Genomic DNA, 17681 nt, shown 5'->3' with positions numbered 1-17681 from the left:
GAAATCTGTAAAACCGCTTCTGATGAAGCAGTGCGGGAAGAAGGCACCCAAAGGTGCCAGTTGGATGGCTGGTGTCAGCATTTAGTTGAGGCGGGAAAAGGCAGGTTGGCACAGGCAAAGTTGAAAACTCAGTTCCAAACACCGAGGCGGCAGAGCACAGTGGGTAGGACTGTCGCTGTCACGCTATCCAGGTTCAAATCTTGGGTAGCCGGGTGACCGAGGGCAAGTCACTTGGCATCTTTCCTGTCCGCCTTTCACCCTCTGTAAAACGGCAGTAATTGTCTGCCCCAAGGGTGGCACCGAGTGTCACCTGCCATTAAGTAACAGGTATTGCGATGTGTGCAGTGTGGTAATGAACCACACTGGCTGTTTTGTGATGGCATGGCCACGCTACAGGAAGGAATGGTAATCGGGCTGTCACTAGAACAGCCCTCAGGACAGGCTCTTGGGACTGAGTGGAAGCGAGACTCCATGAGTCCCCCGTGACACGGCAGTGCTCAGTGTGTGGGGTCAACAGTCTTGGTTTTGTCCACCCACACCTAGTTAGGACTTACCGAATTTCTTTTTTCTTTCTTTCTTTCTTTTTTTTGAGACAGAGTCTCACTTTGTTGCCCAGGCTAGAGTGAGTGCCATGGCGTCAGCCTAGCTCACAGCAACCTCAATCTCCTGGGCTCAAGCAATCCTTCTGCCTCAGCCTCCCGAGTAGCTAGGACTACAGGCATGTGCCACCATGCCCAGATAATTTTTTCCATATATATTAGTTGGCCAATTAATTTCTTTCTATTTATAGTAGAGACAGGGTCTCACTCTTGCTCAGGCTGGTTTCGAACTCCTGACCTCAAGCAATCCACCCGCCTCGGCCTCCCAGAGAGCTAGGATTACAGGCGTGAGCCACCGCGCCCTGCTCGAGTTTCTTTGAGTACAGTGTCTTCCTGGGCGGTAGGACGTCACTGTGGATCTTGCTGGGCGGTCGTGGAGCTCGGATGCAATAGTGCCGTGTGTGAAACAGTGCGGCTGAAGAAAAGGGAGCTGCCACCATCACTGTCATCAGAGTATACCCCCAAACCTCCAAAATAATGGGGGGCGGGGAGGTCTTGGTGTCACTCTCCCATTGGGTAATTTTTCTATGCAAATTTGAGACAAGGTTCCCAAACTACTAAGAACTGCAAAGATAAAGGACAACTCATAAACTCAGGAGTACAGAAACCCCAGTAGAGTCTGTGCTTTTGACCTTCAGACTCTGACAGTCTCCAGTTTTCCCGATCATTAACTGACCTTCCCGTTGCCATCCCACTCGTCCTCTGACCGGTGTCCCCAAGTGCCAGGTGATGCTAACCTCCCTCAAGTGCAGCCCACGTGTCTGTCGTCTCAGCCACGCCCCCTTCACGAAAGGACTTGCCCTTCGCTTCTGCAGAAACTCTTCAAAAAAAACCCCCAAAACCCTCAGTCTTCTCAGAACACAACCACGAGGGGCCCCTCGTTCCAGGAATCTGTTGATATTTTACATTGATGTGTTCACTGTGTCTTGTGTTTTCCTGTTGTCTTCACATAGTAAAGTATCTGAAGACACTTGATGGTACAGATTCTTTCCTGCTTCCTATGGGGGGGGGGACAATATGCTTTCCATTCTCATGGGTAATTGGTAAATATTGATGGGCATTTGAGGTTTTGAAGTTTCTTTTTATTTAAGAACAGTTTATAAAAATTACAGATAATTCTTAAGTGAGAAGAAATCAGCCCATAACTCCACTACCCTGATGTAACTTTTATATTTGCGTATTCCCTTATTCCCTTGTCTTAGTTTATATGAATACATGCAACTTTGTACTCTGATTTTTTTTTAAAGTAAGGTGGCATTTTCATACAATGGAATGCTTATCTTTTCATCAATTCTGACATCTCTATATTCTCATAAAACCCGTATCAGACATAGAACATTCCAGTCATCCCAGCAAGTCCCCTCATGCCATTTTTCCAGTGGATCCTCCCATGCCCCAGAAGCAAATGCTGATATAATTTTTATCATCAAAGGTTCGTTCAGTCTAATCTAGAATGTCACGTAAGTGGAAATGCTCAGCAGCTTCTCTTTGTGTCTGGCTTCCCGCCAGATGATCTCGGGATTGACGCTCGTCACCGCAGGCTGCTCTGCTCTTTGTAACTTACACGTCGAGCACTTTCCCACGTCGCTCAGTCATTACGGTCATGCGCAATGACCACGGGAAAGCGGGTCCGGTGGATGTACCATAACTCCTCTCACCCTTAAACAGTGTCGCCACGTAGCACGGGTTCCACTGTCAGCTGCTTTCCCACCCAGTCCGTGGTTTCATGACTCATCACTCATGCAGTGATGAGTCACAGATTCATTTTCCTAATCTTCCCCTTTGCTCACCTGCCTGCAGGTGAGCCGGGCCAGTGTCGCCAGACCCTCCCGACTGCGCAGCCGCTGCTGCTTCCTGAACACGCGTCTCCTCGTTCAGACCTTTGCCTCAGAGTCCTTCTGGAAGCTTCTGTGGTGGCATCACTATTCCCTCCCCGCCCAAGCTAACAACCGAAGTCAGGCTCCTTTCCCCCCACCCGCCATATGCTTATCAGTCTGTGTCCTAAATGTCACTGGGTCCAGCCCTCCTCAGCGTTCTGGCCGCTACTGTTCTAATTCGAGTCCTGTAATGTGTCACCTGGAAGATACTGCAGTAGCCACCCGCCAGGTCACCTTGCCTTCGTGCTGTCAGCACTGTGCTTACAGTAAACAGGACGTGTCTCGTCTACTGGGTGTTTTTAGCAAATGTGAAAGACTCCATTTGGGCCTTAGAAAAAGTCCAGACGACTAAAGGTGACCCTTCATGATTTGATCGGCCGTAACCTTCCAGTGGACTCTTTCCTCTCTACTCACGCCTCCTTCCCGCTCCCCTGTCCCCCGTCCCAGGGTCCCAGCCCTGGGTTCACGCACACCTGTCGTCCACACCTTTTGCACGTGTCCCCCTCTCTGCCTGAAGTGTGCTCTCTTTCCAGTGCTCTTCTTTGACATCGCAAACTCCTCATTTACTCGATTTTTTTTAAGTCCTAGATAAAATACCTTGCTTTCAGATGAGTTTCACCCGATTCTTTCAAGCACATTGCATCTTCTGCTGTGTCCTTCTAGGTCCTTTGTACATACTCGAGACTTTTTCTTACAGTTATTTGTTCACAGCACTCTTCTCACCATGCAGAACTGTGAGCTCTTCAAGGGCAAGGGCAGTAATATGTCCTTATTTTTGTAGCCTTTACACCCTGTGCCTGGCACTTACCAGGTGCTTAGACTTCAGCGAATGAATGATTTTGCCACTGAGGGTGGTAGGTTGGGAAAGGTGGTTTTCTCCTTAGAAAATCCTAATGCCCAATGGTTTTTATGCAGAAATGTTTTCTCATAAACTGTTTAAAAAGAACATTTCTATCTTTAGGAATGGATGAGCTATCATTCTCTTGGGAAGATTTTATATTATGTCTGACAATCCCAGTTAATCAAATCATTTTGAAAGTATCAGCATTTGAAATAGATTACAGTTAAATTCAATGGTCTATATACACAGCAAACATTTTGTCTCTAGGATATCATTTTGATTTTTTCTCGCATCGTGCTAAATAAAAACCTAGTGCAAGAGAGGGTCATAATTATGATCTTCTGTGTTTCTGTTGCTTGTCATAAATGTTAATCCTTGGAATCACATTTTTTCATCTAAATTAATGAAGCAAAAGTTATTTTGTATTTCAAAATTATTTTTTAGCCATCATAATAACTAACTCACATCTTTTTATACATTAGTCTTGATTATTTCTATTTCATGAAACAAATGGGATTGTAATGCTTAATTCACAAAAGATGCCTGGGATTTCCGTATGAATTATCTGAAAGACTAGTTGATTTTGCCCTTTGTATGTAAAAATTATGAGCTGGGTATAGCAGTATTATCACGTATTGGCTGATAACTCTTAACAAAGTGTTCAGCTCTATTGGTTTGCATTTTATTTAGAAGGAGAAAGAAAAGAGAAAGAAATTGAGGTTCAAAAGTTAAATAACTTTCCTAAGAGCTTGAATAAGAACCCAAGATGCCTAGAATACAAGATTTCAGATAACCACAGCAGGGAAAGAAAGCTTGATGAAACTATTTGAAAGATTTGAAAAGTATTGAAAATAAATACTAGTTTTCATTGATAGCTACTTTTGAAATGTTTTTTCTTCTAATCAAGAGTTTAAGAAGTATCATTAAATTAAAATGTCTTCTCTACTGGGGAAAGTAACTCGCAAAAACAGTATGTTGCTAAAAGCAGTACACAAGATTGTCTAATCAACACTTAACCAGCGTCCATGAACTTCAGTCTTCCTGACACCTAATGGGATGTGTTAATTTCATTGTCCCAATTTTGTCTACAGTTCTGGTTTAGAAGGCTGTGTATTTCAAGTCATTTAAAAACTCTTTAAAGCTAGGTCACTTTGGAGTTGTAGAATTCCAGAAGTTAATTTTTTTGAAGTTGGCTTTAAGGAAAAAAATCTATTAATGTAATGAAAACCAACTGTGCACCAAAACAGAGCTATTTATCTCGCTGAGTTGTTTGAAGACAGAGTTGATAGCCGCCTCAAACTTAGCTCATTCGTTTCCTATCTATATCTATCCTACGTTTGGACTTTGGCCAAACAGATACCATAGGTATCTGCTTCCAAAAGTCCACTGAACATTTATTCTTCCTTGTCCTGTTTGTTGTCCTAACTCTAGATCCTGAACTTTTGAATTTCCTAGTTTAATGTCATTTGTCTAGAATGGTGGTTCTCAAACTTCACTGTGTAATAAAATGACCTGGTTACAATGCGGATTCCCAGTTCTAGCATCCATCGGTTCTGACCCAGTTGGTAGGGGACAAAGTCCAGGAATTTGTACTTTTAACAATCAGCCAGGTGATTCTAATACAGGTGTTCCTAGGACTGCACTTTGACATTGCACTAGCTGTCTAGATTGTTGTTTCTTTTATGTAAAAAAAAAAAAAAAAAAAAATCTATAAAAATCAAGCACAGTAAAAATATCCAATGGCTGCAACTGAATCGAGTACATTCTTATAATTAGGCTTCCAAATTTCATGGAAGGGAGTTTTACCAGCTCTTTTGGCCTTTGTGCCTGAAAAGTAATGTACCAGGGAGGAGGAGAGGCAGAATAGACTCAAAATCAACTTTTTATTAGCAGTAAATTTATTTATTTGTTTTTCATTGAAATGCAGTTTCTTTAAAGCGTGCCTCATTTTTCTCAGGCCTGAATCTCAGCACATACATTGTCAGTTACTCAGCCGTGCTTTTAATCCACTTTTTAGTCCTGAATGTTTTCATTTGTACATGCAGTCTTTGCTGTTAGGATAAGAGGAGCATCTGTTTTGCAGTATGTTGTTGGCCGAGGCATGGCTGAAAAACAGCAAAGGCTTTTGAGATTTTCCTTCGGGCATGGGAAGGAAGGGCATTGGCAGGGAATAGATCAAGGCTCAGTGAAGGCCTGGCTGGCACCTGGGCTCGAAGAGAAGAAGGAAGGCAGGCTGCCTGGGCCAGACCATCTTCCCACCTGCCGAGTTAAGACATTGTCAGAACTAAACAGTGTAGGGGGGAAGAAGGGTCATATGAATTTATAATAACCTCTCTCTTCATCTCTCATTGGGAAAACAGCCAGTCAGATCCTGTCTGGTGCTCCGGGCTGAGGCTCGCCAAGAGGCTCGAGTTCTAGATCCAGTTCTTCCATTTCCTTTCCTCTTTAGCAAAATGAGGTTTATGTGATAATGCCTATTTTATGAACTGAAAGCATTGCTATATATCACATGACACAACACATGCTACCGCATGTTTAAGGTATGAACTGAGTTACAAAAGCTCAAGTATTATTTCTGGGAGGATTGATTTGAGAAAGTTAGGATTCGTGGAAGACTGAAATTGGATCATATGGAATCATTGATACAATGCCCAGGAACCATCAGAAAGCCATTTGTAGCTAATTTTGACATTTAGAAAAAGACCCTTGCCTACCTCATGGCTGCCAAATTTCTGGGCCATGTGAAAAAGTTACATTTAGGGAAGCAAACCCTGGAGCTCTTACCAGTAGATGACCATTCCACAGCCAGCCTGTGAAGGCATTCTCTACGATGTGTGATAACAACTCTGTATTTCGCTTTCTTCTCACCAAACTATCAGGTTGGCAGCACAGTGGCATTCATTCCTACCTTGCACATCAGGACACACAGGCCCAGAAAGCTGGAAATGCCTATTTGTGGGCCAATCTAGGTCCTGCTCTTTTCTTCTTCTTCTGTGGGCTACTGCCTGTCTACAAAGTATCAGTTTGCTTTTAAAAAATGGCTTCTTGGTTCCCCTGTTCAGTGACATTCCTACCTCCCATTTCAAAAGACAGTAGACCCTGTGATGAGAGACTCATTTTTTTTTTTTTTTTTTTTTTGAGACAGAGTCTCGCTTTGTTGTCCAGGCTAGAGTGAGTGCCATGGCGTCAGCCTAGCTCACAACAACCTCAAACTCCTGGGCTCAAGCAATCCTCCTGCCTCAGCCTCCTGAGTAGCTGGGACTACAGGCATGTGCCACCATGCCCGGCTAATTTTTTGTATATATTTTTAGTTGGCCGATTAATTTCTTTCTATTTATAGTAGAGACGGGGTCTCGCTTTTGCTCAGGCTGGTTTTGAACTCCTGACCTTAAGCAATCCGCCCGCCTTGGTCTCCCAGAGAGCTAGGATTACAGGCGTGACACCGCGCCCGGCCAAGACACTCATTGTTGTAGTAGTCACTTGCCCTGGGAGTGTCGTGGTAGGATTTCCCTTGAAAGAATAATATTGTGAAATCGTCACACTACTATAGGACAAGGTGGTGTCCCCGAGTGGTTCTGGGGGTGAGGCACAGGAGGAGTAAGATAATAAAGTTATGTTTAGCACAAAAAGTATATTGACTGTGAGCTATTGAAGACAGGAAGGAAGGGGGACAGAACTAAAGGCAGGTGGCCAGCTTCCCAGCGTTGGTTTGTTCATTGCAGAGTGAAAATAATTGACTTCTCATCTTAAGTTGGCCTTACATTTTAGGGATGATTTTGTAAATGAGTTAGTTTTTCTTTTCTTTTTCAATTCTGAAAACCGTATTTCTCGTTCTAAGCTACGTAGCTGGAGGTAGCTCTCGTAGTTTGCAAATGTGTGTGTGAAGGTTATAATCCAACAGTTGTCCTACAGGCAGTGGTTTTTTGGTGTTCTCAGTCATATATTAATACATGCTTTTAAAAATAAATGAATGGACCGATTGAAACGGCAAGGACAAAAGGGCCACTTTGACTTTGTTGTGTGGGTTTTGTGTTTTTTTTCTTTCAAACAATTGCACCTAGCACTGGGAGAAAATTCCATGCTTGCTTGTTCCAAATTCTAGGAGACTTAATGTCTGGTTTTGGCTTTGTTGGGTGCCTAATCCATTGAGAGCTTGTAGAATCCAGGGCCACGTGTGAGAAGAGACCAGACTGAGGACAGGAGCAAGACACGCGAGGATGGCACCGTAACTCTGTCCTGTGTCACAGTAAGCAAGTACAGGGGGAAGTGCGTGGCCTGCAATCATGGGGTGACATCCGCCCCACCCCCACAGGACGTCACAGCAGACAAGGAGCACCCTGAGAACCCTTAACACAGCATTTACACGTGCAACCTTATAAACATATTTCATGAGTCTCTCTGCTCGAGAAACATTTCTTCAGGAGCCCGAAGGTCCAGTTAGTCCAAACTAAAGCCGTTTGTGTGAGTGAGCCTCGCGGCCCAGCTGTTCCTCACATGGTAAACAGAGCGGAGGGCTGTGCACAGCTGCAGGCTGATGTCACCGTCTGGGGCCGGGCCTGCCCCCACTGGGCTATGAGAATGACAGCGAACTGCCCGCTCCCCCATCTGACCCATTTCCTCCCTCTGTCCTCTCTTCACCTCTGTCCTGGTGGCCAGCAGCACTGCACACTATCTGAGCTTGGTTTTTTTTTTTTTTTTTCTTTTGGTAAACACAGGAAATGGCCCTGTCCGGTGGCTGATGGGAAAGGATTTCTGTGTATCCTATTTGCTTTTAGAGTCTGATGCCCCATCATGGAACATTCAAACCGACTGCAGTTTGACAAGAAGCAGATGTGTTAAAATCAGGCAGGTGCAGCATGCCACTCACCTCCACTTACAAGCTCTTCTAGTCCAAGGCATCAAGCTGATGGTCCCTTTTAGTTTATTCCCGAGTCATTGCGTTCACTTGGACGTTCCTATCTCTGGTATGAGCTTTCAGACAGGCTTGGATCGTGTTTTTACCTTTTTTTTTTTAAACTTTGCTGATAACTGAAATTCCAAGGGAAGTAAGAGAAGAGTCTATGTCAAACCAGAATTTCTCTGAGCAGAAAGCTATTTGATGCCTTTACTGATTGCCTGCGAAGTATTTTTGTTGCCTACTTTAAGTTCTAATAGGGGATTATTTACATAAGGAACCTTCAGCGAAAGCGGGTAGCCCCATTAGTTGTATGTGTTGGAAAGTTCGTTGGCAGAAGCTGAGGTTGTGTTTACTCATTTGAGTAACATTTGACTTCCTGGATCTTTTTATCTCCTGTGGTCCACAGTGTCATAAAAGGTAGAGTGAATGTGAAGTTGGGTGTTCTTCAGCAATCAAGATAGCCATTATCTTTTTCTAAATCCTTTCAAAGAGAAAACTTCTCATATTTAGTCCCAAAGGACTGAGTTGTCACTGATGTCCCGTGTGATCGTCCCTGTCATCTGGCCTCCATCCAGGATCTTTTTTGGGTCTTTAGCTTTTCTGCTCTGAGTGTTCCAGTCCCCAGGGAAAAGCATGCAATCTTCCGCTATTTCTCGTGTTGGAATGCGGTTTTCACCCTCGATACCAGGTTTTTTGTATGTCACATGGCTTTATTTGCACACCGTGTTCAGAGCAGCGTTACAACAGCCAAGAGGTGAAAGCAACCCCATGTTTCCATCAATGGATAAACCAATTGCAGCATATACGTACAATGGAATATTATTTGGCCTTGAAAAGGAAGGCAATTCTGACACATGCTACGGCGACATGGATGGACCTTTGAGGACATTACACCAAGTGAAATACGCAGTTACAAAAGGACGAGTGCTAGATGATTCCACTTCTGTGAGGTCTCTAGAGCAGTCAGATTCATGGAGAAAGAAAGTAAGATGGTGGCTGCAAAGAGACAGGGGAAGGGAGTTACTGTTTAATTGGTATGGAGCTTCAGTTTGGGGGGGACAGTTCTAGAGATGGATGGTAGGCGATGGTTGCACAGTGATATAAATGCACTTAATGAGACTGAACTACACACTTAAAACATAAAGTTAACCGTCTTATTTTTATCTATTTCACCACATTTTTTTTGTTGAAAATTATTTTAAAAATCCCATCAAACCTTCTGGTCCACTATAACTAGGTGCGGACCACATTGAGTGCCACTCGCTGGGCCCCTGGTGCCTGCCCAGTCCTGCTGCTGCTCATGTGTCTGTGTCTCATCTTCTAGATCCCTCAGGGAGCCTCCCAGGTGAAGGCCCCGCAGTGGACCTCACTGGGACAGCTTGGTGGGAAGGAAGGAAACAGAATCAGAATTTAAACTGCTCCCCAAAACCCCATCCTCTGCCACATACCAGCTCTGTGCCTCTGGGCGGATCACTTCCTCTCTCTGTGTTGCGTCCTAATTTATACATTTAGGAATCGGATTCTCCAAAGACCTCTGTGAGGGTCCCACAAGATAACACGGAGAGAGCCCCCTTCTGTGCCAGCCATCCAGCACTAGTTCGTTGGTTTGCTTTTTAAGTTTTAGTTCCTCTCCCGTTTAATCAGCATTAGTGGATTTATTTGATTTCTTTTTTTAAGGGTTCTTGTTAGCAGAGACTTCTTGCCATTATTCCAATATGGCCTCTTTCGCCTCTGAAAGAGAACTGAGTTGGAGCCAGTGACCGGTATTTCTGCCACCACCTGGCATATTCCTGAGGAAAAAAGTCTACATCCTTGTAGCCAAATTGTCCCAGGAACCTTCCAGTTTCACATTTCTTAGGTAGCATAATCATTGATCTAAAATATCCTTTTCTCTGCCCTAAAACAATCTTTTTCCTTCCACAACTCCCGAAATACATGTTCCTTACCAAAAGAGACGTCAGGATTAACAGACTCACCAGTAACTGTTTTAGGTGACTCCAGAGCACTCTGGGGTGCTGAGAACATGCATTTCAGTGACAAGGACAGTAGCTTCCACTATATCTGTATTTACATATTGGTGATGGAAAGCTGGAATTGGCCAAAGTCAAGCTTCCTGGGAAATTCAAGCTCTTCTGGGATTATTAAAGTCCGTGTACAAGTGTCTCTGTATGTGTTCTGCCTTGTGTTGTGTTGTCAGTCATCCTGTTTGGGGTTGCAGTGGGGGAGAGGTAGAATGCGCTGTGATTTTAAATTGCATTCATCAAATTGCTTTGTCCTTTTAAAATATGTCAACCTTTCCATATATTCATATTGTGTTGGCACTCTTAAAATGTGTTCCTAAAACTTTTAACATTCTGGTGTTTTGATGTTCTGATACTTCGTTTTTCTTGCTGTGGTTTGGAAATAGCAATTTGAAATCAGGTCACATTAAGTACAAGCTGATGGTGCTCTTGCTTCCTGTCCCCGACCTGCCCCGCTGTTTCTGTTGCCATCCGGTCCCCAGAGAGCGGAGACATTATTGTGTTCACTCATCCAGTGGCATCACAGCCGTGCGTGTGACTGTTGTGAATTTAGGACATTTAACAGATGAAATGTCACCTTCCTTTTTTTTGTCTTTTTCATCTCCTTTCAGTCACTGCTTCCACCACCTGTGAGAAATTGGAGAAAGCCAAGAACGAGCTAGAAACAGCCTACGAAGGGTTTGTCCAGCAGCACCAGGCCGATAAGACAGAGAGAGAGAATCGGCTCAAGGAATTTTACACGAGGGAGTATGAAAAACTTCGGGACGCTTACATCGAAGAAGCAGAGAAGTACAAGACTCAACTGCAAGAGCAGGTCTGTGCCTTTGGACCCCCGAGTGTGCTCTTGGCCGAGGCTGTTGACTTGAATTCTGATCGTGGTTCACTCCCTATGATGAGTTGCTCTGTGTTTTTTTTAGCTTAATAGGTGAAAAGCATGTTTTTTTAATTAAATTTTTTCTTCTTAGGACCAAAGCAATGTACATATGTTGAGTGAAAGAAAGAAAGAAAACAGAAAGAAGGCAAAGATAAAATTTAACAGAACTCTTTATTCCACTGCCCAGAAATAATCCCATTGTGAACTTTCTGGTGTTTTGTTGCCAAACCATTGGTTTTCATTTCCTCCTCCTCCTCCTCCTCTTTTTTTTTTTTTTTAAATGGCACTTATTTAATAACCAATATTGTTTTCACTTAATAGCATATATATCGTAAGCCTCTTTTTAATTTCCTGGCTGCTGCTTTTAAACTCAGTTTTCATTTGGTAAATATTTACAGTGCTTCCTCCCAGCCGGGCGAGTGACAGGGACGGAGGAGACAGTGGTTGAGGTGCCAGGCATTGTCCTGTCACTTGTAAACACATGCTCGTCCCTTCTGAGGGACTCGGCCATTTCCATCCGTCAGAGACCTCCAGAGAGCTGCCACGTCTTGTTCCCAGGGGAGGGACAGAGCAGAGAGTTGGGAGTGACAAATCCCAGGCCGGTGGTCCCTTACCCATCGTTTAACGTGCCAGGTGGCCCTTAAACTGCAGCACAAGCTTACATGTGCCATCTCCTATTGTCCCTGCTGCTTGCTCAACTCGGGGCTTCTGATTTTACTGTTAAACTGCGGTTTTGTTTGTTTCTTGCAGTTCGACAACTTAAACGCCGCCCATGAAACCTCTAAGTTGGAAATTGAAGCTAGCCACTCGGAGAAAATAGAATTGCTAAAGGAGGCCTACGAAGCCTCCCTTTCAGGCAAGGATTTTTTTTTTTTCTCTTTAAACAGGAAAAAAAATCTAATGGAACAGAACGGTATGTCTCAGGACGGAAATGATTCATAACTTTCCCCTTTGGAGCAAGCCCTGTGGGGTTGGGTCTGGAACGTTCTGGGTTCCTTTTTGCATTGTCCATTGTTAACAGATGCCCTTGACCGCTGAGGGTTTAAATAGTAGTTTGTTAGAAATGCCAGCCTGTTAGCAAAGAGGGTGGACTTTGGCAGATTTTTAAAGGCCCATGTCATGGTGGTGGTGGTGGTTGTCAGTTTAGATTCCTGGGAAGTTGGAAATGTCAATTTATGTCCTGGCCACAGCGAAGGGTCCACACTGAGTGCTCTTGCCTCCCAACGCCACTGTGAAATGTCGATGGCACTTGCTGAATAAAGAGAGTCTTTTTTGTTTTTATATCTGTCGTCATTGGAGGGGTTGAAGCGTATAGGAAGAATAAGAAGCCATTGCTTTCAGAACAGAATCGGCAGCACGGCCGAAGTCTTCCTACCAAACCAGCTGCATGTCACCAGGAAGCGAGTGGGCCCGTGCTACGAGCTGGCCGTGTGACCTTTAGCAAGGACGCTGCCATCAGAAAGACAAGAGCTGCTTGAAGTCAGACACAATAATATGTGAAAGTGGCTGCCTCAGGGGAGCCAGTTAGTAAACACTGTTTTTCTTCCTTCCTGCTGGAAGTGAGTTTAATTTTAGATGTCTGTTTGGCTCCTTGAAAAGAGTCTAATAAATCCCAGTGTTTTTGAGAGCCTGCCCTGAAATGGACACTTAGTGTTTCCTGAGGTCTCTTGGCCTCTGTGGACCTCAGTGTTGTCAGCCATAAAATGGGAATATCTTCCCTGCCCACCTCACAAGGCTATTTTGAGAACCGATGGCTTAATTTACAAGAAAGCATCCTATAAATGTAAAGTAACATCGTCCTGTCGCTGCTTAATGTGCTCCTATGTCTGTATGTTTTAGCAGTTGTGCAGTACGGCCATCTTATAGAATCTTGTTGCCTTAAAAATATTTCTCTGCAGAAATCAAGAAAAGCCATGAAATAGAAAAGAAATCACTCGAAGATTTGCTTTCTGAGAAGCAGGAATCACTAGAGGTGGGTGAATCTCAGTAACTCCCTGCCCCCAGAAAATCCATCATTCTTGATGTTTCTGTGGTTTTGCTATGTTTTCTGGCGTCTTCTCATTAATGTACATTCTGCATTTCATTGTTTGTGTTTCAGAAACAAATCAATGATCTGAAGAGTGAAAATGATGCTTTAAATGAAAAGTTGAAATCAGAAGAACAAAAAAGAATATCAAGAGAGAAAGCAAATTTGGTAAGTTAACGTGTGCTCTTTGATCACTACTCAATTTTTCTTCTGCTCAGTTGCCTTTCAGAGGCAACTAAGTGTTGAACAGCCAGAGAAATATTGTGGGTTTGGAATCCTTTTCCTATCTAGCAATGTGCTTTTTTTTTTTTTTTTTTTTTTTTTTTTTTTTTTTTTGAGACAGAGTCTCACTTTGTTGCCCAGGCTAGAGTGAGTGCCATGGCGTCAGCCTGGCTCACAGCAACCTCAATCTCCGGGGCTCAGCGATCCTACTGCCTCAGCCTCCCGAGTAGCTGGGACTACAGGCATGCGCCACCATGCCCGGCTAATTTTTTGTATATATATTTTTAGTTGGTCAATTAATTTATTTCTATTTTTAGTAGAGACAGGGTCTCGCTCAGGCTGGTTTCGAACTCCTAACCTTGAGCAATCCGCCCACCTCGGCCTCCCAAAGTGCTAGGATTACAGGCGTGAGCCACCACGCCCGGCCAGCAATGTGCTTTTTAAAAGCTGTGTTAAACCACCTTCTTCATTTAGTGGTGTGTTTTTTGGCATCCTAAAAAGTGACATACAAATGAAGTCCGAGGTATTTTGGGTGGTCTAAGCTCATACCTACAGGAAAACAAGACTATCAATGAGGATCAGAATTTTAATTGGAAACTTTCCTTTAAAAAAAAAATCCACTGTATTGAGATATAATTGACATACCCTAAAGTTCACCCCTTTAAAATGTGCAAGTTAGTAGTTTTTAGTATATTCATAAAGTTGTGCATTGGCCACCAGTATCTATTTCTAGAACATTTCAGCACCCCAAGAGAAGCCCTCTACCCAGTAGCATCCAATCCCTATTTCCCCCCAAATCTCCCAGCACTAGGCAGCTACCAGTGTACTTTTTATCTCTATGGATTCGCTTACTTTGGACAATTTACACAAAGGGGATCATATAATATGTGGTCCTTTATGAAGGATGTCTTTCACTTAGCATGATGTTTTCAAGGTTCATTAATGTTGCAGCACGGGTCAGTGCTTCATCTCTTTATGGATGAATAATATTTCATTGTACAGAAGAATCAGAGGAATGCCACTTTCGAAAAATACAAATCTCTTGCAAGCTCAACTTACTCTTGCAATATGTATCGTACTCCCCTCCTCCTTTTTTTTATTTTTTTATTTTTTTTGGAGAAAAGAATTTTTCTTGCTGCTTCTGCCTTTTCCATTCCATGTGTGTGTTTGTGCTCTGGGACTGCAGAAGCAAAGCTTTTTCTCCACTTAAAATCTGTAGCCAGCTCCCAAAGTGCATGTGTGGATCTCTCAGGGAGGACTTTTGCTGATAATCTCATGAAGAGACCCTTTAGCCATTTGATAAAATTAGATGAGGTCATAGGAAACTTCAAAGCTATTTATTCTGGAAGATTCCTGAGGCAAAGTCAGTGATTTCGAAAGAAATCTGGACTCGCATGCAGAGTGCAAACCTTACTCATGGTTCCGGGAACAGGTTTTTAAAGAGCTTCCTAAGTACACAAAGGAGGTTCTTGTACTGCAGCTACTTTGGAAAAGCTAAAGAGGAAACAGGCTGAGGAACCCTGTGATATCCAAGGCTGTCACCGAATCAGTATGCTGAGGTTGTGGAAAAATAGAGTGCATGTGAGTGGGGTCAGGGAGAAAGGAACAGGGTGGCAGAGAAGTAGGAAAAAGTGGCAGCCGGTACCTGGCTCCCTAATTTAAAAAGGGACACAGGAAGAAGTTATGCTGTTTCCCTTTAACAAAAATAAAGTAAGGATTTGCTATTTTCAGGGGAAAAAACAAGCATGTACACAGACATTATATAAAATTTATGAATTTTGTTATTGCATAATATTTGTACATATGTATGAAGTATATGTGATATTTTTATACATGCATAGAATGTGTAATGATCAAGTCAGGGTGTTTAGGATATCCATTACTTCAAACATGTATCATTTCTTGATATCGGGGACATTTCAGATCTTCTCTTCTAGATATTTTGAAATATACAATAGTCTAAGCTGTACCACCCTGAACGGCCGATCTTGTCTGAAATACACAATACATTGTTGTTCACTATAGTCACGCTACTGTGCTGTTAAACACTAGAAATTATTCCTTCTATCGAATTGTATGTTTGTACCCAGTAACCTACCTCTCTTCACCCCCCACCCACGTACCCTTCCTGGCCTCAGGTAACTAGCAAAAGAGCCCGGAGTTGAAGATCTGAGTGTTACTATAGTCAGGATTGGTCCAGAGCAGAAAACCCTGCCCTGGAGAATGGTTTTGATGATCTACTCTGTACCACTGGATCTTATCTAAGAAATTGTTTCATTAAACACCTGATCAGTAGATCTTACGCTTTTAATTTGTATCATAAATTGTGGATGGTTCAGTTGAATTTCCATCAATAAAGCAAGGAATCTGGCAGGGAGCCAGGCTGTTGAGGTGCTCTCAGAGGACATCTTCTGTTATGTAATATTTATTGTGGGGAAAAATGTTAGGAGAGTATGTACTATACGCCAAGTAGGTGTTGGGGTGTTACGGCTGCCCTAGAAGCATGGCCCAGGTAACATAGTCCCATCATAAAGTAAGAAAAATCTAAAGACTGAGGACCTTGTTGTTTTTGTTATTTTCCAGAAAGCCCTATAAACATACTGCCTTTTCACTCCTAATCAGTTACTTTGATTAGAGGCAACTATTATTCCCTTTCCCCCTGCAAACACCAATAAAAGACTTGTAGATTGCTCTCCAGCCAGAGTCCTGTCTCTTACCACAAGCAATGGTTTTTCTCTGGTTTCCAGTAACATGTTTGATGCAAAGCAATGTTTTTCCATATCAACCTACTGATAATGAGTAAAATGTTTGTTTCCAGCATTATGACCAAAGCCTTTTGAGATTAAATTGATCTTAACCCTTCTTTTTTTCACCTCTTTCTTTGAAAGTGCTATTAAGAAGATGGAAGCCACTTGCTACTTGTTTATCTACCGTCTACATTTAATCAAAGGCTCTTTGTATTAAGAATTTTGGGACCATGTGATTGTGTGAGATGAGGCAGAGTGATACCTTGGTGTGTCTTTTCCAGAAAAACCCTCAGATCATGTATCTGGAGCAGGAATTAGAGAGCCTGAAAGCCGTGTTAGAGATCAAGAATGAGAAACTGCATCAGCAAGACGTCAAGTTAATGAAAATGGAGAAACTGGTATGTCTCTTTCAGAGCTGATTGAGCTTACTTAAGGGGTGAGGGGGGCATGGGCTATATAAGTAACCTTAACACTTGTACCCCCATACTACGCTAAAAAAAAAACCAAAAAACTGATTGAGGATGTTACTGAATGGGGTAGTGTCTACGAAATAGGAATTGAGCTCTCAACTTAGAACTCTGTCGTTAAGTCGACTGCTGTTCAAAGACATTTGGAAATCATACAAAAGAGGTTACATTTTATTTTCCAGCTTTGTTGAAGGTTTATTCATTGCCGCCTTTTAAAACAGTTTTTTTCCCCCAAGGAATATCTACAGCAGCATTCAATTCTTGGGAAAACTATGACCAACAAATCAGGGCTCACATGTTTAGTGGTCTGTGAATCTTCACTTGCCTAAGAAAAAAATTTCAATACCTGTAATATAAAATCAGTACTTTAATATACCGCCAACTCTGGGCAGGTTTCTCATATCCAAAATAGTTGAATATGTAAATGAGTGTCCCGTTGAAGCAGCACAATCTACCTAAATTCTTCATCTTGCTTATTGGGGACCTGCATGCGATAAAAGAATGTGTGCTTTGATAAGATTAATCCAGCTGGACATATAGAAAGTGTTGTGAAAAATATGAATATAAAGTGTAGTCTGCAGCCTCTAGGACAAAGAATGATGCAGTATGTGACAAGTGTACCCAGACCTATGTGATTGAGTGGAGTTGCCCGGTGTTCAGTGTCAGTCTTGGCCCGGGCCTGAAACCCAACTGCTGCCAGGCAGGACTGTCCCATGTGGGCAGGGCTTGGCAGGGTGGTTTCAGTGATCCCAGCTATTGCTGTCGTCTGCACTTGACTATTGCACCAGCAGCCAAGCACTAATTGCCTCTTTTTCCTGCAAAACACAAACAAGCACCTCATTAAAACCCAAACCAGCGCTGGACAGCAGGGAGCATGGTGGTCACTCTGTTTGGTGTTTTCTTGGCTTGAGGGGTTTGGTGTCGTTTTCTTCTAGAGACTATTACCCCTCTGTTGAGGGAGGTAATGGCGAAGCTCCCATGTGGATATATGGGCACTTTGAATTATCAGGAAATTTTGGGTTTTTTTAAAGGCAGGCAAAGAACTTGTGGTTGTTAATGGGCCCAACCTAGTATAAGATAGTATAACAGGATGACCTCTGGCAGGGGCGG

The 17681-nt window shown here is 43.0% G+C and overlaps 1 protein-coding gene across 6 annotated transcripts in view; it reads left to right on the top strand.

The window, feature by feature from the left end:
• Positions 1 to 17681, top strand: part of MTUS1 (microtubule associated scaffold protein 1) — a 98677-nt gene that overhangs the window by 78546 nt on the left and 2450 nt on the right. For all 6 annotated transcript variants that reach the window (XM_075997108.1, XM_075997107.1, XM_012785010.3 and 3 more), the window contains 5 exons: positions 10847 to 11049; positions 11860 to 11965; positions 13008 to 13081; positions 13208 to 13303; positions 16386 to 16502. In XM_075997108.1, coding sequence (XP_075853223.1) covers positions 10847 to 11049; positions 11860 to 11965; positions 13008 to 13081; positions 13208 to 13303; positions 16386 to 16502 — 596 coding nt within the window. The remainder of the gene's footprint in view (positions 1 to 10846; positions 11050 to 11859; positions 11966 to 13007; positions 13082 to 13207; positions 13304 to 16385; positions 16503 to 17681) is intronic.

This window comes from Microcebus murinus, chromosome 24 (assembly GCF_040939455.1).
Source record: "Microcebus murinus isolate Inina chromosome 24, M.murinus_Inina_mat1.0, whole genome shotgun sequence".
NCBI classification, from domain to species: Eukaryota; Metazoa; Chordata; class Mammalia; order Primates; family Cheirogaleidae; genus Microcebus; species Microcebus murinus.
Note: the sequence above shows the minus strand (reverse complement) of the source record. Positions and strands in the feature narration are given on the sequence as shown.